The following is a 25,439-nucleotide window of genomic DNA, read 5'->3' as shown; positions in this document are numbered from 1 at the left end:
TAAGGATGGGGCCTTCTTGATAGGAGTAGTGTCCTTATAAGAAGAGACGGCAAAGAGCTCACCCTCTCTCTCTGCACGCACACACCCAGGAGAGGACATGTGAGGACACAGTGAAAAGGGGACCATCTGCAAACCAGGCAGAGAGCCATCACCAGAAACCTACCCTGCTGGACCTTGACCTGGGACTTCTACTAGCCTACAGAACCGTGAAAAATAAATTTCTATTGTTTAAGCCACCCAGTCCCTGGTGTTTGGTTATGGCAGCCTGAGCAGACTAAGCCAATCACTATTAACATGACTTCAGTCAGGAAACTAGAAGAGTCCTGTTCCAAATTTATCACATTAGTGTGAGGCATTCTATCTGACAAGGGCTACCTCTCCTTCTGGCAACCCGATCTTCTAGGCTCTTATGGAACACTGTGGTAACCACTACAAGTGCGTGTGAGTACGCGTGCACACACACGGCATAGTTCATGAACGCCTCCTGGGGCTCTACTTCTACCTTCCAAAATCATGAAAAGTCCGAGTGGAAGGCAAGCAGTTACCTGTGGCTATAATAGCAGATGCTTGACTACTAAGGCTTTAAAGCTGCCCATGACCAGTTTGCTAGGAGCTGAAAGCCTACCTCACAGGGCAATGTTTCACATAATTACTTTTTTTTTTTTTGATCTATAGAAAATCCTTATATCACATAATTACTTTTTAACTCAGGAAATGATTCCAAAGGAATATTTAATCTTATTCCCCTGAATCACTTTTCACAAAAAGAAAAGCAACCATAATTTAAAAAGTTTAGATAAAATAGGAGAATGGGATTAAGAGGTACAAACTTCCTATTTTAAAATAAAGAAGCCATGGAGATTACAAGTACAGCATAGGGAATACAGTCAATAATATTGTAATAATGTATGGTGACAGACAGTGACTGCATTTTTATGGTGAGCCCTGAGTAATGTATAGAACTGTCAAATCAGTATGTTGTACACCTGAAACTAAAAAAAAAAAAGTTGAAAAAGTTTAATTTGTGACAGATTGCAAAGTTATTTTTAAACAATTAGTGATATTCATGTATAAATTCTGAATTCTTATTTAACCAGTTTTACACCATTTAACTTAAAGCAAGTTAATTATGTACAATGCCAATGAATGATACTTTAAGTGATATTTTTTGGGAAGAACCAAATATATACATAAATGACCAGATTGCAAATTCAAAATCCCATCTAACTACAAAATATAATGGATGTTCTCATCATTTACATCATAAACCCTACATTATCAGAAAATCATGCATTTATTCAGGTATCACGTGACTAGGAAAAAAATAACATACCCCAGTTTCATCTAATTATCACCAAATATACAATGGACAATACCTACTGATTCATAGTTTGCTAGGTGCAATATATTCTCTGGAATATTTCGGATTATTAGTTAAGAAATCCTACTATAAATGGTAGTGTTTATTTGAGGGAAAAAACATACTTAAAATGGGGAAGGCTGGGTTTAAAGAAGACCAGATAAGAAGATACTACATTAATCTAGTTAAAAAATTACAAGTGCAAAGACTGAATGGGAAGGAGTAGGGATACAAAGAAAGAAAGATGTAATTAAGAAGTAGAACTAACACTACCCAAGAACGAACTGGCCATGGGGGCATCAAAGAAGGGAGTTGGGAATGAATGACTGAGACTTCTAATCTGAGTAAGGATAACAAGTAAAATTTTCTATCAGCGAAGAGGTAAATTATTCTCAAGGCTCGCTTACAACACTCACATTCACACAGCTATACACATGCATAAATAAATGCAGATTGTCCTATGTTTCTGTTTAGTAACACCATTGTCTCATTTGCCCCCTCTAAGTAGCTGACCATGCACACCATTTACACAATGAAAGGATTAGATGTTAGCAAATGGCAGGGGTGACACTGTCAGTTAACACTGTAAATCTAAAATGCCTCAGCACAAACTAGACCACCATTTCAGTGTGAAAGGAGGGATGCCAACATGGAGTCTGGAGATAAGAATTGATTTTGCAGTAGAAATTATTTGTGTTTCTTTCTTATCTCTAGACAAAACATTTCAGCAGTGAGAAAGAATCATCTCCTATAGTACTAATTAGAAACGTAAATCTCACCAAGAGAAATGCCAAGAAATTTTATTGTTTGTCACTATACATGGTAATAGAATTTTCTGACATTTATCCCCCTAGAAAAATGCAACATCTTTAATAAGCCACAGTACGAAGCAGAGATCCTAATTTCAGCATATCATAACACAGACTGCAAAACAGAAAACACGCAAAACCTTAAGGCGAGTCGCTAAAAACAAATTTATTCTAAGAATTATCAGTGGGGGGAAAAAGTTCTCATTGATACCAGAATAATTACAAAATCTTGGGTTGTCAATTTCATGTTCCACATTGCAAAATCAAAAATACATCCATATTCTGAGTAACACTAAACACAACAGAGACTGTTGATAAAGCTTTTCAAATGTCCCCACTGTGATATATAATTATAGGCTGTTGCTCTGCAAATGGTTGATGAAATCTAACAGATTTTTTTTAAAGTAAGACATCTATAATCTTGTAAAAATGTACCTCATAAATATTGCCCTGCCCCCAAACCAACAGAGGTTTTCTTTATTGCTTTGTGTATGTGGGGGCAGTTTTTGTTTTGTTTTGGTTTGGTTTTTGCCTTTATTTTATGACTGCCTTATCTCCATTAGAAAACCATCTGCCTATTAGCAGATAATATGAAAACTAAATCAAGGTTCATGCTACCTTAATGACAGGTATCTTGTAATGATGATGCCCAGCACATAAGAAATTATCCCTCACTGATGAATGGTCTGCTCTCACTAGGTAAGTGCTGCAAGCCTCACGGCTTGACCTTGCCACCCCTGGATGTGTTCCCATGTGAGAGCACATACTTCTTTGGAAGCATCACTTTAAAAATTACATAAGCAGAGAAAAACATATCCTCAGGCAAGAAAAATCCCTCAGTCCTCTTTGTAAAGGAATTAGAACTTCTGAATAAGCAAACCAAAGACAGAAGAGCAGAATTAGGACAACCCCAAATGTCATCCAAACCAACATGGTAACTGGAGTTACTCCTCTTTTTCTATAAACATCTTTCTAACTACTGGAGACAAGTGCTCACTTTGGCAGTACATATACTGAAATCACTGCAGACAAGACCATATTCTACAGTAGCACCCTGACTCCCTGAGGAAGGGGGAATGTTTAGTCAAGCAGTTCAAACAGGCTTTATATCAAATATCCATCCACAAAAGCAGCAGACTGGACTACACACATTTTTATCCCCTCTATACAAGCAACATGGCTATTTGATTGATTATAAGATTCTGATCATCTGAAAAGCATTCCAAACAGCTATGTCTTATCAATGGTTCACAACTCATAAACACAAAGTAACAAAATCCTGGAAATACTCAGAATCAAATACATAGGTGGACCAGAGTAAAATTATATTGATAAAAATCTTCTATGTTATTATACAGAAGGGAATTAAAACCTACCAAATATGTTTTCATTAAAAATTCTAGCAAATCATGCCACGATACTATTTTTTTTCAACAAAAATCATATGGCCTTCTGACCTTTTTTAAAACCACATGGCAAGTACTTTTTGCAGTCTGTCTTTTCCAAATAGAATTTAATCACACACTACACATTTCATCGATAACATGAAAAAGATACAAAGAACATGATATAGAAAAGCTGTCCTCTTTTTATGTCTACATAAAAAAGTATGCAATTTAAAGTATCACTTGAAAAGAGGAAAAGATAGCATAAAATGTCAAGAATTTCATCACAGTCAAATAAATTAACAATATCACATATACTGAATTCTTTCAAATACTCCTATCAGCTTTGCCAAAATTATTTGTGAGTTTTCTATTACAAATGACAAGTTTAAACCAGAGGCACTTGCAGTGTTTGAAAACAGGTGACAGCACAATAGCCTCACTTGCTCACATATAATCTGCCAGAGATTATCAGCTTGCATATACTTAATGGGGTACCCACAAAACCGTTAGGTTCCTTTTGATTAAAACACACAAAGTATTAAATAGGATGAAAAATACAACATATAACGTTAAAAAGAAGCTTCTAACCCCAAATGGAAGCCAAAGTCATCACTAAGCACCAGAAAATTAACATCCTGAGAAAGAAGATTATTTACTCAACAAATACTGATCGACTATCTGCTGAGTGTCAGGAGTCTTAGAGGCCCTGCCCTTAAAAAGTCCACAGGCAGGCACAGGGAGACAAACAAGGACAAAATTACAGGACAGTGAGGTCAGCACTACACGGAACGAAGGACCCCCATGGAACCTGCAACAAACGGCATTAGTTTAAATCCAGGTTCAGAATGATGATGGATAAAGCCCCAATCTTCTCTTTTCTAGAAATGCTAGGTACAGTGGTGGACTGTCTGGGGGAGGACCACCACTGTGACCTCTCACCCACCAAGACCACCAGCAGGTCACGGCCACCTTAGTAACTTTCACAATCACTCCCCTCCCCCTCCATTTAATCAGGCATATCATAAAACCCGCATTTCTTGGAAAACACATCATTAATAAATACCTAGAAATTAAACAGTCATGTATGACCTTATGATGATGGAATTTCTAAATGTAACTTAAGAAAAACAGATACAGTTACACTTCATTTACTCAGCTACCATAAATATTTGGAAAACATTTAGGAACTTGGAAGGTAGCAAAAGAGTACATTAAGTAGGCAAAATAAATGTCAGAATCTGCTTCCTAAAACAACATACAAAACAGGTAGCAAAGCCCAAAACTCATTCAAAGCATGTACTTTTATTTTAAAGATGATCCTCATAAGCAAACCAGGAAACAAGGGAAGAGTGGTCACAGACACACAGGCCATAAATAACAGGTCACTATTGGCAAGAGAGAGAAGACTCAAAGAAAGCAGAAAGAAATATGAATGAAAATGTGTAGTCTGAGGCCCGTTGACGCAGAGCTGATTTTACAGAATAGAATTCAAAGAGAACTATGGTCTCTTTCTTCGCCTGCTCCCTTTCCTATTCAACTTGTGAATTCCTCACAGGTACATCCAATATTACCATACTGATTCATCAGTACTTGTAACAACCAACATTTTTTTTTCTTTATAATAATTGGGTGGAGGGGGCAGAGAGGGAGGTTTATATTCGGAGAAATAGCAGATTACGTTTTTCCATTTCAGTATTCTTGCAAGGAGCTGTTTTGTGTTTTGCTTTGTAAACTACCTATGCGTAAAGCCCTTTAATGTACCATTCTGGGAAGACCAGCTTTTTGAAAAATATGAAATAATGTTGTTACAATAATAAGTGTGATTAAAATGCTGTTCAGAGGCACAGTACAGGAATTTTAGATCTCAAGGTATGCAACGACTGATGGCAGCACAGTCGCTCCTATTAAGAAGAATATCGTAATGGACACATTTCAAATGTCTGCTTCTAGGAGATGCTTTTTATGTCTACGTTGGCAGATTCCACTGGCACAGAGCCTACATGCAACAGGAGTTGATATCCTTAGATTGTTTTTTACCTCCTCTTTTCTTTTGGCTGCTGTACAAACATTTTCAGTGCTTTCTAAATGGCATAAATATTTTCGGGGCTTCTGACAGGCAGCAAGGAGAAAATTTCCAGGGGTCCCCATTTTGGTCCCTAACTCTGCAGGCTGACATCTGGCTTCGAAGAACAGGATTACCCTTAGCAGAGCTGTTAGGCTCTGTCAGCAACTTCTCTCCCCACTGTGGCCTCCAGTCTGCTGGGGACACAATTCTTCCAAACGGTGTAGCTACATACTCAGGCTGTGTCTTCAGAACAGGCAGAAAGAGCCTCCAACACAGACATGAAAATCTGAGCCCAGATGTCCTACACCCCTCTAAGTCGTGATGTTCGTGGATCAAACTTGCAAAGGATGCATTTTAAACAGCTAGAAGCTGATGTTACCCACCCTTTACAGTAAGAAGAGTTACAGGTGATACCGATTTTTTTAGGAAAAGTTGGCATCGGGAAGATATTCCTTTCTCTCAGCAGTTCTACCTCAGTTATCAGTAAAAACATCCAAAAGGTAGCTCTGCAGCTCTAATTTTCACCAAGCTGCAACTACTATATGCTCAATGGCTTATAGGCAGACAACGTCATACAAAAGTAATTCACTCTATGTAACATGGATGATTACATACTCATATGACAGCTCTATGTTTATTTTATTTTGTAACAACCTTCTTTTTTCTCCTTGAGTAATATCAAAATGGCCCTCAACTGATGGCTAAAAGCCAAACTGTAAAATTAATAAAGGCTCATCATAGGTAAACAAAACGCAGTATATATCCATACAATGGAATATTATCTGGCAACAAAAGGGAATGAATGCTACAACATGGATGGACCTTGAAAACATTTTGCTAAAGTGGAAGAAGCCAGACACAAAAGGCTACATATTGTATAATTCCACTTATATGAAATGACCAGAACAGTCAAATCCACAGACACAAAAAGTCAAATCATGGTTACCAGGGGCTGGAAGGAGTAGGGAATGGGGAATGACTGCTTGATGGGGATGGACTTTCATTCAGGGTGATAAAAATGTCCTAAAATTAGATAGTGGTGTTGACTGCACAACTCTGTGAATATACTAAAAACCACTGAATCATACCTTTTAGAGGGGTGAATTTTATGGCATATGAATTATATCTCAATAAAATTGTTATTAATTTTAATAACTGATTAATGACACTCCAAGTAGAGGAAGTCTAAAGAGAAAACGGCTAAATTTCCAACCACATTTATTAGCACTTTGAATTTTATCAGAGTGCCCTAATCTTTATACCCTGGGACCTATCTAGTAAGCCCGTACAAGTGTTCCTCTTTACTTTCAGAAACAAAATCTCCTCTTACAAGACACAGGGAAAGAGGAGTAACTCCAATGAAGGACTAATTCAGGCAGCAAGGCTCTTTGTTAACAAAGTACAGTCTATATTAACCTGTCTAATGTATTTTATTAAGCCAACAGGCAGTTCCAAGGAAATCCTCGGTCATCCAAATATTTGGCAATCACAAAAGAATTTGCAGGTAATTACTTAATCCACAATCAACTACAGTATCAAAATCTAGATATATCTACTGCTTTGCAATTAGTGGCAATGAAAATAGAAAATGTAAATATGAATACTGACCTTGTTTCTTTTAACCCTTCTTTCTGAATGACTTCCAGTATCTGCTTCGCTGTCATTGGTGAATTGGGGTGTTTTTCTAGTGCCTAAAAAATAAAAATAAACATAAAATTCCTGTATTATTGTATGAAAGCATACGAAATAAAAATGTTTGTGAATCATGCAAGGCTTCCTTAAAATTTTAAAGGGGGAAGGGGCCATTACGTCAACATAAGGTCCCATCACACAGTTCAGGTGTCTAAAGTGAGAATAATTCTTTTCTGGACATTTATGGCAATTTCTGCAACATGGGGGTCGTTCTTAAAAAAAAATATCACAAAGGCATACACACCAAAAAAAAAAAAAGTGAAACCTGAAAAAACCAAGTTAATAAATGTATATAATTTCCTTTATTAAAAATTACCAATATTTTATGGTTAAAGACAGGTTTTCAGGCTATTAAAATGTTTCCTAAATCTCCAGGACCTTGGAAACATGGAGCCTGGACACTAGCAACAGCAGAAAACAAAGGGCTGGTTAGAAATAACCTCACTGGATTCACATTTTGATCAACCTCTTTTATATTAAAAAAAAAAAAAAATGAGGGGAAAAAAATTCCTTCATGGCCAAAATGGGAAAAAAGCCTACAGAAACCCAAGTAAGCCATTACAGGGTGTGTTCCAGTTCAGCTCAGTTTCCTTTCTTCTGCCTTTTTCCTTAATTTCAAGTAAACCCCTTCCTCTTCCCACTCAGCCCACCTCAGTTTTATGAACTGAGTCCCATTTTTCTTTCTCTCCCCTTCTGGCCTCCTTATTTTTGAGTGGAAGGGAGTTGTTTTAAACAAAGTGTGGGGAATGCATGGGACCTGGCTCATTATTTCCACAGGCATTAGACCATCAGACCTGGAAATCAAGTTTCTTTATTTATCCAGGGATTTCATTACATGTAGGGAAAGCAGTCAACAAGAGCGCCCACACTGCTCACCAGCACGGATGACAGGAGCCACCTCCGGGGATGAGAACCAAGTCTACACACATCCTCACAGTGACTTCCTCCAAGGGTAGACAACACCTACCTAAAGATGCCGTACAGAAGTTTCTGCACATTCTAGAGTTCTAATTTAGGATTATTTACTAGAACGATCATAATTAGTAACAGGGTCACTTTAAAAACTAAAAATCGAAAAGGCTTCTGCACCTGTTCAAAATAGCTCTGTGATCTCTCCTAACTATCAGGGCCAAATTGCAACTAGCATTGGCCAAGGTCTCCGGTGACTTACAGACAGCCTGCCCCATTCCAGCCTTCACCACCGGGGCCAATTTCCTGTTCTCCCCTCTCTCTAGTTCTCAGGAAATGTCCCCATTTTCCCCAGTCCGGATCTGTCCCTTAGCCGTAGTCGGTAAGTCCTTTAAAGAACCCAGCAACGTGAGCTACACTAGAAAGCGGGTACGGCAACGAGTTTGTCCACAGGAAAGAAGGAAAATGGTCCTCACAGAGGAGGCCACTGGAGAGCTCACCTGAAAACTGGGAAGGGGGACAAAGAAACATAGGCACAGCTGTATGGGGAAGAGGACTAACGTGTAAAAATATTGGTTAAAAAAAAAAGGCAAGAAGGAAACTGCATCGTAGAGCTGAAAAGGAGGAAGATTAGATCACAGAGAAAGGCGGGAAAGAAGTAGACATGAAAACAAAAAGGCGAGAACTGTAAGTAGAACGGTGCATACTTATGAATTACTGAAAGGAGATGCTGTGGGCACATGGACTGTATATAGGGTGGGCATCACCCCAAATGACAGGCAATGCTGGCGACACTCATGGTCTCTCCTAAGAGATATGGGCAGAAGGTCAAAAGACACAGACAGACACAAGTAAGCAAGCAAGGAAGAGGGAAACTGGTGGGGAGAGACACAGGACGGCAGAAAGGGGGGGAGAGGGCACGAGGGAGCGAAAGGAGGACAATTGAGCTGAACTGGGAATGTCCAAAAGGCAAACTGATTAAATCTGGAAAGGGCCGAAGAGGAAACTCCAGCGTACTGGGCAACGTTTTAACGGAAATTTGGGTGCACTCAAAAGTGGGGTTACTCACTGTGGAGGATTCCCTGTTTCTCTTCCTGAGTACAGGCCCCTCAGCACACCTGGGCCGCTCCTCCCAGCAATTGAGAGAATTTGGATAGCCCTGTCCCCTTCTCTATGACATCACATCCTACTCTATAAAGGAAGTAAAAGTGCCAAGAATTACATCATGAAGTGGGTGAGAGGCAGGAAGGAAATGATGAAGCCACACAGAACACCAGAAGCCACCCTCAGTTCCTGCAAGACAGAGAAAGGAGACAGAGAAGGAGAGGTTCCTGGTTGTGAACAAGCTTCACTGAACTAGCTGTGTGAACATGGACAGAACAAAAGAGAGAGAGAAATTACCTTCACAGAACAAAACATTGATACCATCGAAATAACGCGACACATGGCGGAGACATGAATCAGACTCACAGGCAGCCATACTCAAACACCACAGTGGGCACGAGCCACAGTCGGAGTGAGACAGCATGCTATGCTACCAGGCCCAAACACCAGACTGAGTAACCGCCCTTTGCCCCAGCGCTCTCCTGGCTGTGAGGTGTAACAGTTTCATACACCCTGCAAAATTAAACTTCCTGAATGATCCTTCGTGACGTTTCAAATACAACTAATATTTGAATATGTTTTCATGGTTATGTAATACCTGTGTTGATGTTAACACATTCCTCCGATTTGTTTCCCATCTTGTACCTACCTCTTTCGAAACGGGGGTCAAGGATGCATTAGGACACGGAAGAGAGTAAGATTACTCACAATTTTTAAGACTCTTTATCATAATAAGATGTTATAGGGCCAGTAAATATTTCAGAAAATCAAAACACGTTGAAACTGGCTTGGGCAGTAATGATGTTAATTGTGACAAAACAGAAAATTCTAAAGTTTTCCATGGATAATAATCATTTAAAATGATCTTATTTTTGGATAGTAAAAATTGGAAAAATGCAAACTCATACCTATATTATGGAAAACAAAATGTACCCATAAGCCCATAAACAAGAATATTTGTGTCTTCCTTCTAGTTTTTCCTATCCATACATATCAATTTAATATAATTATAGAAAGTATGTGCAAATATTATTAGCTATCTGAATTTTCTCCATGCAATACGAATTCTTCAAAATGGGCATAATTAACACTTCACTGAAGATAGGGATTTATAGTCTTTTAAAAATTCAATTAATAAAGACTATGTTGAATGTAACTTTCTTAGAGTATTATTGAATCAAAGGATGTGAGCTCTTGTCACGTCTCTTGCCAACTGCTTCCAAAAAGATTTTAACAATTTACACTCTCACCAAGCAGAACTAAATCTGCCTCTCTTACCACAACTTTGCCAATATTCAGCATTATCTTTTAGTAGTATTTGTCAACTTAGTAGGTCAAAAAGTAATGGCTCATTGTTATTCTAATCATACTTCTGTAAATACTAATGGGGATAAAGTTTTGTTTTTTTTCAAATGAGTATCATATGGGATATAACAGGATATTTCCGTTTTCCTTATTAATGTGTAAAAAGCCCTTCATACAGTAAAATAATACTATTTTGTATATTAATAATAGATATTTATGTTTTTGTTGCTTTTTGGGAGGGTATTTTAGGGAGATAAGCAAAGTTTTCTATTTTCACATGAATAACTCCGTTAGTTTTTTCCATTATGACTTCTGTCCTATGTTTAGAAATTCCTTTTATCCAGAGAGCAAGCAAATATCTACAAATATTTTTTCAAGTATTTTTATGGTTTTACTTTGGAATTCATCTATATCATTTTGTAGCAAGGTGAAACACTGACTTAAGCCCCACCACCTATGAATAAGATTCCCCACTATAATTTGTTTCATAAGCCAGTCAGAGTTAATGAGTCATCCTCTACCATATATTAATATTAGGGCAATGGAAACTCTTTGGGATGTGAAACCAAATAAATGTGGGAACCCAATATATAAAATGCACAAAAGCAGAGCTATTCTTGTTAAGGTGGAGATGAGAGTGCTCAGAGCCCTCATACTTATTCCCTCTAATGGCCAAAGGCACTTCTGGGAATTTTCAGGGTGTCTAAAAAATGAACTAAACCACTGTCCCTGGGGCTCATCCGGGGTCCTGAAAGATGCCCTGATCTTTCATTCAACTGCTGTGCCAGCACCACACTGTTTTAAATTGCTCTAATATTATAATACACTTCACCATCTAGATCAGCCACTGCTCTCATTATTCCTTCTTAAATTTTTAATTGTTCACTTCTTTATATTTCCAGATGAAATTCAGACTGGAATTAAATGAGACATCTAATTAAATTTTAAGCAATTTACACAGTGTTCCATGTGTTTAAGTTTTGTTTTATAAACTGTAATAAGCATTTTATTGTTTATATTTTCAGTTGCAACTATGAATAAATACACTTTTTCATATAATATTCTCACGTTTTATTGCTACAACACACAAAAGCCACTGAATTGTGATAATTACTATCTATATGAACAGCTAATTGAATTCTTAATAGTTCTAACAGTATAGAAGCACAGAATCATGTTTTCTACAAATAATGTGAATTGGGTCTCCTTTCCAACACTTCTATGTTTTCTCGTTCCTATATTATTTACTTTGGATAAAAACTGATCTTTTCTAGTCCCTTTCAAAAATTTTTTTTGCTGAAAATTAAGCTGCTTTGTCATTTATTTCCTCAAAAACAGGCCCCCAAAATGGCCGAATTTCACAAAGAATATCCAGAGCTACAACTCTCAGAGCTGCCCTGCCAAGGGAGGACTGTAATTAGAACCACTGGCCAGATATCAATGTCTCTTCTAGACAAATCAGTCTGTCACGGTGTTTAATCTTTACATAAAATACCCTCCCTTTCTTTGTAAAACCAAATCGTGCTCCTGTGTTCAAGCCGTATTTGTGAGTCTACTACTCTCACTCTCTAGGAGCCGTGTCTTGCACCTCTCAGGCTTCCGCCTGCCCGATGCACCAAAGTCTCTTCAATCCTCCTTTCCCTCCTTTCTTCGGCAGTGCTATGCCCCAGGAGGTTTCAAATTTAGCATCACTCTCTCCAAGAAGGGGGATTTCCATGGCGAGGGATACAACGTTTGTATACAAAATGGATCCCCTTGTATTTTTCACAGGACCTCGACAGATGTACAGGATTGCCAAATACACCACCGGATTTCACCTTCTCTACTTATGTGACTATCTCGGAGCCTATCTCAACAACATCTAGCCTCATGCTACTTTGAGACAAGACAGACTCATCCCAGAAACCCTCTCCTCCAGACTTCTACATGTCCCAGTAGAAGGAGGAAAAAAAAAAAAAAAAAAAAGCCTGCAAAGAAAGAATGGCAATAGAGTTAAGAGAAGGACAGAGTTGGTTTGCCATATCATTAAGGGCACAGGCCAAGCTAAGAATGTATTTTTCTATGTTTTAGTTTCAAACATTTTAATCCAATAAATAAAACGTTTCTATTTAAGGCTTACTCCAGATTTCCTTGGTATCTCTCAAACACAAAAGTCATCTCCAGCATCCCTAAGATAAACACATTAGACCAATGTTCATCTAATGGGTAAAATCTTGGTCCTAAATAAAATAAATAAAATTTTAAATAAATAAAATTTTCTGAGCTTATTAGATTGCAAAATAAAGAGATTTCCACAATTTGAAAGCGTGTCAATGGTATACGATTAGATTTGTGGAATCCTACAGGGGCCATCCCGCACCCAGTTCCCTCCCCTTTTCTAACACCAACATGTCTTGCTTAGTCCATGTTGGCAATTCATTCAAATGTTTAGCTCTTTAAGGTCTCACGTCTTAGGTAAATGATTAAGGGGTTATTTCAATAAACCATTATATAGCTCTCTACAGTAAAAGGGTGCTTTCACATAACATAGTGTATTTGCTTTCACACAACACGTATTATTTTATTTGTCCCTTACAACAACGTGGTGAGACGCATAGAGGAGGCAGGATTAACTTTGTCAGCAATGCACCAAGTTGAAGTAATTGGTTCAAGCTCATAAGCTAGTAAGTGGGAGGACGGGACTTATATACATGATAATACTGATGATGGCAATGTTTAAATGTGACAAGAATAGTTCATACTTATTAGACAATTCTGTGCAAAGTCTGGAGGAGCTTTCCATGTATTATAGTAGACTCTGGGATTCATGTCTTTAGCTTTCCCTACTTCCACGATTCCTGAGAAACCTCAAAGGCCCATGTCATTCTGATGGCACATGAATTTGGATCACTGACAGTATTCCGAGGAGGAAATCAACCACGTAAGAAGTGACAGCGCCTTACCAACTGCCCAGTATCTGCAGCTCGGTTAGGCTGTTCTTATATGAGGGGGCTAGTTAAGGGTCTAAAGATGACACAATTTTTCTATTCTACGTGCATGCATTTTATGGGGGAAACTATGTGCTGTCCCAGTATTTATGAATGTGTAACTTAAAAGATGTGGACATTTTGTTTTAATACCCTTGAGAATCAGGCCTACTTCACCCAGAAGCAGCATCCTCCAGGACGCCCCCAAGATCAAATGCCCCCAAGGTCCAGCAGCTAGTAGGGGAGAAGTCTGGCCCTTCTGACACAGAAGTCTGCTTCTTCTACTACATTAAATTGCTTCTCCTCATGGGCGCAGGGGTTGTGCAGAAACTGAGGGTCTATAATCAAGATATTATACACAATATCTACCTCATAATCCCCACTTCAGCAATCTATCACTTAAGAACAATCGAATATTTCTTTGAACTCTCAGATAATGGTTTAAATGGTATCTTCCCTCGGTAGCACCTGTCAAATAGATAATTAGCAGTCTCTGTTTAATGCTATTGTGGCTACATTGCAAGCTTTGGCCCTCATTCATGTCCACATCCCCAGACTGCAGCACGACCAAGCAGGCTTATACAGAGACCAAGTTAATCTGGGGAGATGTGTTCAGTCACTCTGTCTGAGGAACGTTTATGGAATAATAAAGAAGGTTATGGGATCTGGAGTCAGATGAACCAGGAGCCCCTACTCACTAGCTGTCTGATCTCAGATATTTAGCCTCCCTAGATCTCACTTTCCTCATTTCCTCATTTATAAAAATGCTGCAAGGACAAAATGAGATAATGAATGTAAAGCACTTATTATTCCAATACGTCAAATGACTACCTAGAGCAATATGTGCTAATAAACATTAGTTAACACTGTTGGTTCGGAGGTGGGGACCCCTCTGAGCACATCCTAGAAAATGAGGAGAGCTATTGAAAAAAAAAATGATGGGCATTAGATGTCTCTCTTTGAGATTTCCTGTGTAAACTGCACTCGAGCTTCTACAAATAGGGCGAGCCTCCTACTGTGATCCCTCAACGCCTGACCACTGCCAAACTTCTTCTACCACGGGCTCACAGGTAAACACTGCACACACTGTGCCTAGTTTCATCATCCAACAGTCTTTCTGTGTTTAACAAGAAGGGTTAGACAATATGGCACTCTTTTAGACACTGCTGTGTTACCCAGAAAGAAAAGCACACTACAGGGACAAATTATCCTGTTATACTTGTGGTACAAATCAAGTAAAAATAGAGAATATCAACAGTAACTACTTGTTTCCGAGTATATACACTTAAAGACAAGCTTTCAAGCAACTATAACAGAGTATCATTGAATATCCATCTAAAAAAAATCTAAGATTATTTTAATTGCTCAGCCTCATAAAACTGAGCACAGCTGAGAATAGAAAAATGGCTTTGTGAGGCCTAGAACAATTCAGAGTGATCATTACCTGAATTTGTAGATAAAATTCTATGCGACTGAGAGGTGACTTCTAATTTCCTGTGGGGTTTTGGCAACTTTGTTCTACCTCATTAAGTTTCTAATCTTTTGAAACAGTAGCCATTACTTATAACACAGAAAGAAAACAAAGTGAGAGAAACCCAGAATTTCTACAACATTCTAAAAGGGGTAAAAGAAAAATATTAATAACTACTTAAATGATAATACATATGAAACCTATTTTAAAAAGTAAAACAGCTCTTTAAAGAAAGAAATTCTTCTCCCACAGAAATTTGCAGGCAGTGTGCTCTATTTAAAACCCACTAAACATTAAAAAGCTTTTTCTGCGCATCAAGTAAAAATTCTGGTTCCTATGACTTCTACTATGTAGTCCTAGTTTTTGCCTTGGAATGTGACAATTATTTAATATTAAGTTACAAACACTTTCCTAACATGAAAACTCAAAGTGATTGTGTTATATGAATTTACAAAATGGGGTCCAATCATTTATTCATATGCTATATTGTCACCTGTTTTGAACACAGTATTAAGGGCCCAGTCTTCTTTTATCTCTCGGCTAATGGATCCTCAGTTTCTTCCATCATTCCTCACATAAAATAGTTTGCAGACACTGTCTCGCAAAACACCCTTTGAACATTCTTGAGTTTGCCGTCACTTGTAAAATACATGATTTAGGAATTATACTAATTGAAAGAAAATAGCTAAATATCACTAACAAATACCCTAAATGTAGTTTGAGTAAAACATAATATAGTGAAACTATTACTTCCCTTTACCTAACTTATATAATTATATTAATACAACCTACTATGACACTCACTCTTTCTTAGCAGTCCTCATACCGTCAACCAACTAAAACTTCCAGAAATTTCAATATTTGTTTCTGAAATCACATGCATAATTCTGTGGTGTATATTTCCAAACTTGCTGGATGTAAATGTGTATTTGTTTAATGCACCAGTGTTTGTTTCAATCCATTTTTACAGGCTCTGAAATCTTATTCTTCCAAAATATCTTTTTATTCCAGGTACCAGCTAAACTTTGTGGTGTCCACAAATTTGAAAAATACTTATCTCAGTCAAATTTCATTTTTTTAGGTGAAGGTTGTTTGTTCTACCTTATAAAGTTCTTTTCGAATCATCATTCTCTTGTTCAACTGTCCAGTTTCCCTTATTTTGTGATATCCGCACATATGACAAGTATGACTTTGATGTATTCCTTCAAGTTACTCATGACAGAGCTGAACAAACCAATGGAAAACAAAGCCACAACCATGCGGTTGCTGCTGGAATCTTCTTTCAGATGGATCCTGATTAGCCAATCAATATACTTGGCTATAGATGTTCAGTCTTCTAAAAATTCATTTAATTATACTTCAAATGACTGGCTGAAATTTAGCTCCAACAGGAGCATCCTCCCGATATGTAAGTCTAATAAGCCTATCAAAAACAAATTAATTTAGTTTGACATGAATTAACTTAGAGAATCCATAATGCCTTCCAGGGATCACTACTTCCATTTCTAAATGCTTACAGTCATCTGTTTAATAATACACTCTAGAATTTCACTGAGAGTTGAGATAAAGCTCAATAATCTGTGATTTCAAACACTTATATCTCTTTTTATAATAATAACAATAGCAAACACACAGCAGTGACTCTGCATCAGGCATTATTCTAACATGTATATAAATTCATTTAATCCTCATAGCCACCCCCTTATCACGTAAGGACTGTTATCACCCTCATTTTATGACAGGATGAGGTAACTAAGGTGCAAAGGGGTTTATTTAATTCTCCCAAAGTCACACAGCTACAAAGTAGTAAAGCCAAGATTTGAACCCCAGTAGTTCAATTCTTAGACAATTACTCCCCAGTCTCTGTGATTTTCCCAGCGATTATCAGCAGCACTCCTTATCCTATCTGCAGATTCCTTCAGTGTCTTGTCATCAAACTCACATTTCATCATTTCATGTCCCATTTAAAATACAGTGCATATTACTTCTCTGTTACTTTCTTTATCACACCTTCTTAAAAAAATCTGCACTACTTTATTTTCTGTACTATTTTAAAGGAGAAAAATGTAATGAAATATTTCAAAACTGAGAAATCATGCCTAGTAATAAAGGTGTTACCACTCTGATCTGGAATATCTTACTAATTTCATGGCAGCCAAAATGCAGAGGCAAACAGTCAGTTAACTCCTGTTAGCTGAATGAAGGAAATATTAGCCTGTCAGAGTTAATAAAGGTTTTCCTATTTCTAAACTACGAGAATTGTCTCCTATGGAAATTCATATAGTGGCACTGGGGGGTTATGAACAAGATCTTCAATGAAAGTTTCACAAAAGCAAGCATAGGACAGTTATAAATTTTGTCATAGAACCTCTCGTAAAAATCTAAACATAAAAATTGAGAATAATTAGGTAAAATCATCCAAATAGATAGTCTTCCCAAGGTCCAATATAATTAAATTAGGATTATATACTCCAACAACTTGAAGTTTATTTATATTTTATTATTACGGATATAAGAACTAAAAACCAGGTTTGCAGATGGCAAAATACAATATTATGAAAATTAAGGCTCTTAATGTATATTTTTGTCCACGCTTGGAAAACTAAATACCTGTCTACATGGAGACCTATAGACAAAGCAGCATTCTCCTCAAGATAACATTCTGAAGCAGCAATTGGTTGAGACCCCAAATTTCCATATCTTGGTAATTCTTACAAGGTGCTTGTGGTGGTATGGAAGCTAATGGAAGGTAGTACATACCTAATGCTAGAAAGCATTCTGTAATAGAAACATGCTAGGTAATTTTGCAAGAACTTGAATTACGTTAACATATTTAATTCTTACAACCACCTGTCAAGGTAGGTATTAATGTTGTGGAGAGGAGGACTGAGAGGAGGACACAGATGCATTCGTTCACTTCTACCAGGTTATCCCTAAGTAAGAAAACAACCTGGGACCCAACCCCAGCCCTCAGACTCCACGTGTTTCACCATCACAATATACCATCTTGTAGTACATGGTGCCAACATACTCGGAGGGTAATTCGGCAGTACTATTAAAATGTACAAAGTAGGTGGTCCCATTTGTTCACCTTTAGAAACTTTTCTTACAGAAATCTACAGCCCATCCTGCAGGTTCAATGAAGTATTTGAAATTTTTTTTAAAAGATAATCTAAGAGGGAGATAGTTAAATAAATGAAGGCACATACATATCATAAAATAATACACCAGCATTGCAGAGAAAATACGCACTGACGGAGAAAGATGTCTGTGAGAAGGTGATGAGTAAAACTGAGCAGGCTGGATGACAGCACGTATAGAGAAAGCATGTATTCAAATGTATGTGTTGTCCATGCACATACACACCCCCCCCACACACATTCACACCACATAAAAATATTCTAGCAGTTAACAATTGTTACCCTGGAGAGGGAGAGAAAAGCAAAAGTTCAAGGAGGAACTGTCATACTTTTTTTATACTTGCATATTTAGAAGCACAAGTTGCTTTCATAATCTTTAAATTGTATATTAATCTCTACATTATGCCATTTATATAATTTATGCCTATGTTATATAAATTACATAGTATTTAATAAATAATTTAAAAATCCACTTCAAACAAAATAAAAACGAATACTCAAACAGCAACAGAAGCAGTTATATACCTTATACTATAAAGCACAGTGGAGAAAATAAAATATAGGTATATTGAATTTTTTCCAAAGCAAGTATTACTCATCATTCAATCTGAGTCAGGAAAATTCTTCAGTGTAATTCTCACAGACTCATCTGAAATGACACAGCATCCAGATGTAGCTGCCAGAAGGAATTAGTTGCAAAATATATCTTGAGATAATTGCAGAAAATGACTTTGTTATATGGAATTATTTGATTCTGACCACTTAAATGTTGAAGAATGACAAAGACAATGATGCTTGCTTTGTCACAGTTAATAGTCACCCTTTTCTCCTGACTATAGTTAGACAACAACATCACCTCCTCAATAATTCATTGATTTAACAAATATTTACCAAGCACACACATACACCAAAATGAAATACAATAAAACATGTCATCACCATCTCAAGAGACACTTATCCCCTGGTTTACTACAGTTAGGGAGGGGAGGGTGGCAAATAGCTAATTTACTTAGAAATGGACTCAAAATAAAAGAAAGGAGACCGCGCCACATGCCTTCGTTCATATTCATTCAAAATGCTAATTTAGTCTACACAGAAATTACCCTTGCCTACGCCATTTCCAAGGGTAGTATTATAATTCAGATTCTATGCAAGTAGTGATAATCATCGCAGTATTTTTTTTTTTTTTTTGGTCACTGCTTTATGTCTAGTACCTGGCACAAGGTAGGCACTTAATAAAAATTTGGCTAATGAATGAAAACCAGAGGAACAACTGACAAGAACTAATGTGCTGAACTTATTGTCTTGTGTACACAACTCCTTATTCTCTCCTTCTGAAAAATACCCTTTCCTGTTTTGATCTGAATGGGAGCTATCATATTCCTGTAGATACTTCAGAGTTATCTACTAACTATGGGAATGGTGGGATGGAAGGGGTTGGGTACACAGGGGGGCCAATCATCGTTCTTCCCCAGGACACGTTGGCCTAAATCTCAAGAAAATAAATCTCAGTTGCTTTCTGATAATAACCCCATGTGATGAGAGCCTGCGATCTGCAGGAAGCCAAGTTTCTAGCCATGTGGAAGGAGCCTGGTCCAGAAAATAAGGCTTCTGTATGGAGAGGAAACAGAGATGAGGGAGTCCTAGACACATTCACTCCTTCTTTCCAGGTGTTGCTAAGGACCTCTGATCTCCTATGCTGCTTTAGGCTTATACAAGTTGTCCAATAAATTCTCACTAAATTGGTTAGAGTTCGATTTTAGTCACTGCCCATGACCAAATGTTTATGACTAATGTGTGCGTTATACTAATTAGTAAGCCCTTAGTTGGTTCTTTTCACAGGATATTTTTTAAAAGACATGTTTCTAAGCCTGAATGTTAATGTTTTATTCCTTTAGAAAATAAATAAAAGAGTAGCTGTTGCTAACACTTACTTCATCATTGGCAACCCAAACTCTTAATGAAATAAAACTTGGGAATGCAGAGTGTTAGCCCTTTGTCAAATACACACTTTGATCCAACCAGACACACAGTTAAAAATTAAAAAACTGTATAAAATTGGGAACTCACCAGGCAAGGCTATAAATAATTCTTGCAGTAAGAGGTCCTTACCTAGAACACAACTTTGATGAGCAACAGCTAAAAGAATTTCTGAATTCCATGCTTCAGAAAGAGGACCAACATTTTAAAAATATGAAGCAGGTACCTTAATATTTTTGTGATATATATCCTAGAGGCCTTCTGAAGGCCAAAAGGGTTATGTGATATGTCCGTCCCCATTTCTAACTGGAGTCATAAAGTAAGAATCTAGCCTAACTGTTTATACTAAAAACCAAGTCAAAGATTTCCCATCAGATTTACTATACTCAAGGAATTAAAATATAATTTAAGTATCTGCATATGGATTGATGCTAAGTGCATTCCTGGGGCAATTATGTTTATACTCTACTTGATGTACTACCCACCTTAATATTAGCCAAGTTTTCCAACCCTCTCCATCCTACCCCCCTTTCTGTCCTGTTTCTTAAACTATGTAATGGAATAAAGCCCATATTTATCAGGGCACAAAGCAAACAGAACTGTTTTCAATCAGCCAATATTTGTTGATATGAAATATGGGCTGAGTCTCTTTAAGGAGGCAAAGGAGCATTAAAACTTACCTTCGCCAACAAAAGATTCTTTATGAAATCAGATAGTCCCTGTTGCTTTCTAGCCTTCCTCAGTCCTGATTCTACCAGTTGAGTTCTGCCTACAACCAGGCTGGGAGCTCATTATACTATAGTACCACATTTAGATGTCAGGATGAAGAAAAATGATTAGCTCTGATGTAATCAAAATACATATTTCCTTCAAAAGAAATACAAATAAGAATTACCTATTAACCAACTCTAAATTAGTGGTTACATAAAGTCTTACGTAGATTTTTCTCAGAGGTTGCCATTCAGCATTATTAAATTATGCCTGAAGATAAATTAGGCCAGATGTTTTTCTCTTGGATTCACTCAACTATAGGCAGTAGGCAGTAGGCCCACAAGGAATCAAATGCTCCCTGTAGAAGCTATCTATAGGAAAAGCTTTGAGAGTTCCGTTAACTATTCTGCCGTTCAGGTTTTAAGAGATAACTATGTCTGCCATCAGGTATAAAGAACATATAGGAGAAAAAACACTGGAATATTCTGTAGGTATCCTGGTGCAAAGGGGAAATAAACATAAAACACATTATCTCCATATTACTGGAAATTAAAACAGGGAAATGAAAGTCTGTTTTGTGACCCTAGCAACTCAGAAGTGGCCTTGCCTACGATAATTATAATTAATATGCCCCCATATAAAGGCCAAAAAATTTGAAGGAATTCACTGTGAAAATCAATGTCCCCTGCAAATGAATAATACAATTCAACATGTACTGGACTGTGTATTAACAGCTCCATCCTTATTTGAGCAAAAGATTGGTAGGAAATCTGGTTTTGAGTTTTTGCTTTAGAGCATGGAACAGACAGGGCTGCACACTGGCGAGCTGGAAGGGCTGGACAAACATTGTTCATCTGGTTTTAAGATGCATCTGGTCAACACATTCCTTGTGGTGTGAAAGTCTGCAGGCTTTCAAGACAAGTTTTCTTCTCTTTTTTTCCCCTTTTGCTCCATGAAGGGGTAAGACTCAACGGGGAGTCTATCAGCTGTCAGGAATTTCTGTATGCTCTACCTAGAGGAGAGTGGACACTGGTGGGAAACAGCCCGAGGGTGACTGAGCCCTCACTGGAAGGGAAATGGAGACAGACTAGGAAACCTAATCCCTTAGTGGGGGTGTTCCCTCTACCCTAGGCCAAAAGAGAGAGAAAAAGAGAAAGAAAGAGGTGTTATTACAGTGTCTGCCTTCCTCTTCTCAACGGTATGGAAATCTGGTCATACCTTTTCAATGAAGTACAATTTGTCTGGACTTGGGAACGTGAACTCATTGAAAATGTCCAGGTGCCCTTTTTCTATCTCTTTAACTATCTTGGAATTCAATTCCCTATGAACCCTAATTGTTCTACTCCTTCTGGTGAGAAAGCTTTCCTCCTCCGTAGACAGATAGAATGAAAAGCAAGTATTTTAAAAAGCCAAAATATAAACAGAATTATCTTAAGATGGAATATAAAAGAATTTTCCTGGCGATGAAAATTCCCTATTGTTTACTGGTTTGAAAATACCAAAGAATAAATACGAGAGAGGCTGCTTTTACAGAGCAATTTAATGTAATGGAGAAGAAAAAAAGGGACCTAACCTTGTTTGCCTCCCTTACCTCTTAAGCATGTAATTATACATTTAGTGTCTCATAAACAAAGGTAGAAGGCGCCCTAGAACAAAAACACCTGTTTTGCTATAAGGGCTGCCTCTGACAGGATAGGCAGGGATAGAACATAGTAAAAACAAAACAAAACAAAACAAAACAACCCCCCCCTCCAAAAAAACCCTGAAATCTCTGTGGCTTAAAACAAATGCTTATTTCTCACTCACATCTCTATGTCCACATCTCTAGAAGCAGGATGACTGAAATTCCATCTTGTCACCAGCTTCTGTGATCAACACAACTGAGAAAGAAATAAGGAGCATCAAAAGCTGACTGGAGGGAAGAAAACAGCTCACAGGGTTAATGCCTAACTTCAAGGGGGTGACAAAGTACAGCCCCACCATTTGTCCCTAAGGAGGGAAAATGAAAGAACCATGCACCAGCCTACTGACTAACAAAATATCCAGCCAACCATTTGTTAAAGATAGAGAAAGATCTTTTAAATAACTCAGAAGACAATCTTTTTTTCCCTGTAGACTCTATCCAAAACAAAGATATAAGAACAAACACACAGGAAAAAGACTGTAACAAAATGCTAAAGTTTATTAAAGTCCTACTGTTTGTTTCTTCACCATCCATTTTTCTGGGTGAAACCTTTCATGTATGTGCTTAGGGTTGCTTTTTTCCCTGGAAGCTGCCTCTCATATCACCTAGAGCCAAGAGAATGAGACAAAATGTCATGAAAAGATGGAGTGGGAAGACTGGACAATTAAAAAAAAAAAAACAACAAACAAACAAAAAACTCTTTTTCTCTCCAGCTTTTAACAATGGGAAAAAAAATGTTTAACTTTCATGCAGCTTGCATTTCCTACTATGGAGCTGAGCTCAGTAAATAGTGAATTCTGGGAAAAAAAGGGGGGCAGAGTCATTAGAAGATTTTTAAAAATGCAATATCTCTATTTGTTCTTCAGTCTTTCTTATTTAGTTACTGGAAGTTGGCTTGTAAAGACAGCATTAGTCAAAAAGTGACAAGACGTATAAAAACTGGAGAAAGGATGACAACATCCTTGCGTATGTTTAAGAGTGTCTTTCTTTTTAATCCTGGTGGATTAAAAGTGTTCTTCTCTTTATACACAGTAGCATCTCTACCTAGAGCAGACCACACATAAACATCAACTCTCAGTACCATGCACCTTGAACCAAAATGAGAAAGTATGGTCAAATTTCCATAAGACTGGGCAAAGGGGAAGAAGAAATTTCCCAAAGCACTATCTTTGATTCATTTAATCTCTAGAAGAGAAATACTATTAGATGAGTAGACAAGAAGTGACAGCAGTAAGATTGTCCATACAATTCTAAAATGAAATAAGGAGTCATTATGTTGATCTTATCTCAGTATTCAGAAGAATAAATGAAGATTTACACTACAGAAATGTTCGCTCTCTTTTGCTAAGCTCAGATCCTTTAAGGGTCATGGTCAACCCCATAAAGAAACCGTGGCATTTAGTTGGTGAATAAAAATATTTACTTGTATTCAGAAAGTACCTGGAAGCTTCACCCAGAATTATATATTTTGTGAATTCCGATCCTAAATTATGTTAAACTATGTTGTAAATGTTATATATAGACTGTTCATATAGAACTCTAAAACTGGTCTGTGAGGGAAAATAGAACAGAAACCATCCATTGTAACTTTTAGCCTCTAAATCAGGAAAGTAAATTTCAGAGGAAACAGACCAAAGAAATCTTTAGAACCTTTGCAATAGCTGCCTTGGCTTTAACATTTTTTTTTAATATAAAATGAGTATCATAAAAATAATACCAGAAAGAACAAATGAGGAAGTAGCCACATTAACATGCTCAAGGACTAGAGCCCAAAATTTGGACAGACATGGATTTGAATCATTGTTCCACTACTTACTAGCACAGCAAGTTAATTCACCCTCACTCTAGTAAAGGCAAGGGCACTTATAATTTGTTTTCCCAACATACTTTCCATCTGCTTTTTGTTGGTGCTTTTGTGTAATTTCCCTCTGTTCCATGTGATCCTTGTGTGGCAATCAATCATGTTATCTGATCCTGGCCATTGCTGTGAGGGATGAGTATATCAACCAAGTAGGGCAGAGTGAAGACTTCCCTGGGATTAGCATTATAATAATAACCAATAATAAGAATAGAAAAAGATTGAGTTTTTTTATACTGGTGTGCCAAGCTTAGAGGATACAGGTCTGGGGTGCCAGTGACCACCTTCTCTTGCCCAAAACTCTGCTTGAACCCTGCCTGAAGGCAAGCAAAAACAAAGACAAAAGTATAGAGAAAGCAAATACCTTGATGGCGGTCTCTAAATCTTGACATCTACTTAGAACTCAAGTCTATCCTTGGATTTCTCGGTTATGTGAGCCTTTTTACATAAACCAGTTTGAGTTAAATTTATTGCACTTTCAACTGACAGAAATTCAACTACAAGATATTCTAAATCTAAATTTCTTCACTTAAAAAAATGTGGATTGAGGGCGCCTGGTTGGCTCAGTCGTTTAAGCTTCTGCCTTCTGCTCAGGTCATGATCCCAGGGTCCTGGGATGGACAGCCTGCTTCTCCCTCAGCCTCTGCTGCTCCCCCTGTTTGTGCACTCACTCGCTCTCTCTCTCTCTCTGTCAAATAAATAAATAATCTTTTTAAAAATGTGGATAATATTACAATGTGTCTTCTAGGGTTGCTCTCAAGATTAAACAATATAACACATATAACAAGTTAATGCAGTGTCAGGCATATAAGTACCCAATAACTATTAGTTCTTATTAGCTATTATTATTAATTAGTGTTACTTTAGCAATAGTAATATTTTATGGCAACTGACACGAGAAGACCATTCTGTTGTTATATAAGATTCCTATACTCTATGGCTATGACACCAAGCTTATAAATATTTTACTTATATGTAAAAAGGAGATTATTCACTC

The 25,439-nt window shown here is 37.4% G+C and overlaps 1 protein-coding gene across 2 annotated transcripts in view; it reads right to left on the bottom strand.

Annotated features, from left to right (window-relative positions):
* ASXL3 (ASXL transcriptional regulator 3) overlaps positions 1 to 25,439 on the bottom strand; it is a 185,818-nt gene that overhangs the window by 147,124 nt on the left and 13,255 nt on the right. Inside the window, exons 2-3 of one of the 2 annotated variants that reach the window (XM_027575214.2) lie at positions 22,707 to 22,780; positions 7,231 to 7,313 (exon numbers count right to left, since the gene is read on the bottom strand). In XM_027575214.2, the coding sequence (XP_027431015.2) occupies positions 7,231 to 7,286 (56 nt within the window). In that variant the 5' untranslated portion in view covers positions 7,287 to 7,313; positions 22,707 to 22,780. The remainder of the gene's footprint in view (positions 1 to 7,230; positions 7,314 to 22,706; positions 22,781 to 25,439) is intronic. The other variant, XM_027575213.2, reaches the window with a different exon arrangement.

This window comes from Zalophus californianus, chromosome 14, assembly GCF_009762305.2.
Source record: "Zalophus californianus isolate mZalCal1 chromosome 14, mZalCal1.pri.v2, whole genome shotgun sequence".
Taxonomy (NCBI): Eukaryota; Metazoa; Chordata; class Mammalia; order Carnivora; family Otariidae; genus Zalophus; species Zalophus californianus.
This window is presented reverse-complemented; position numbering and strand designations above follow the sequence as displayed.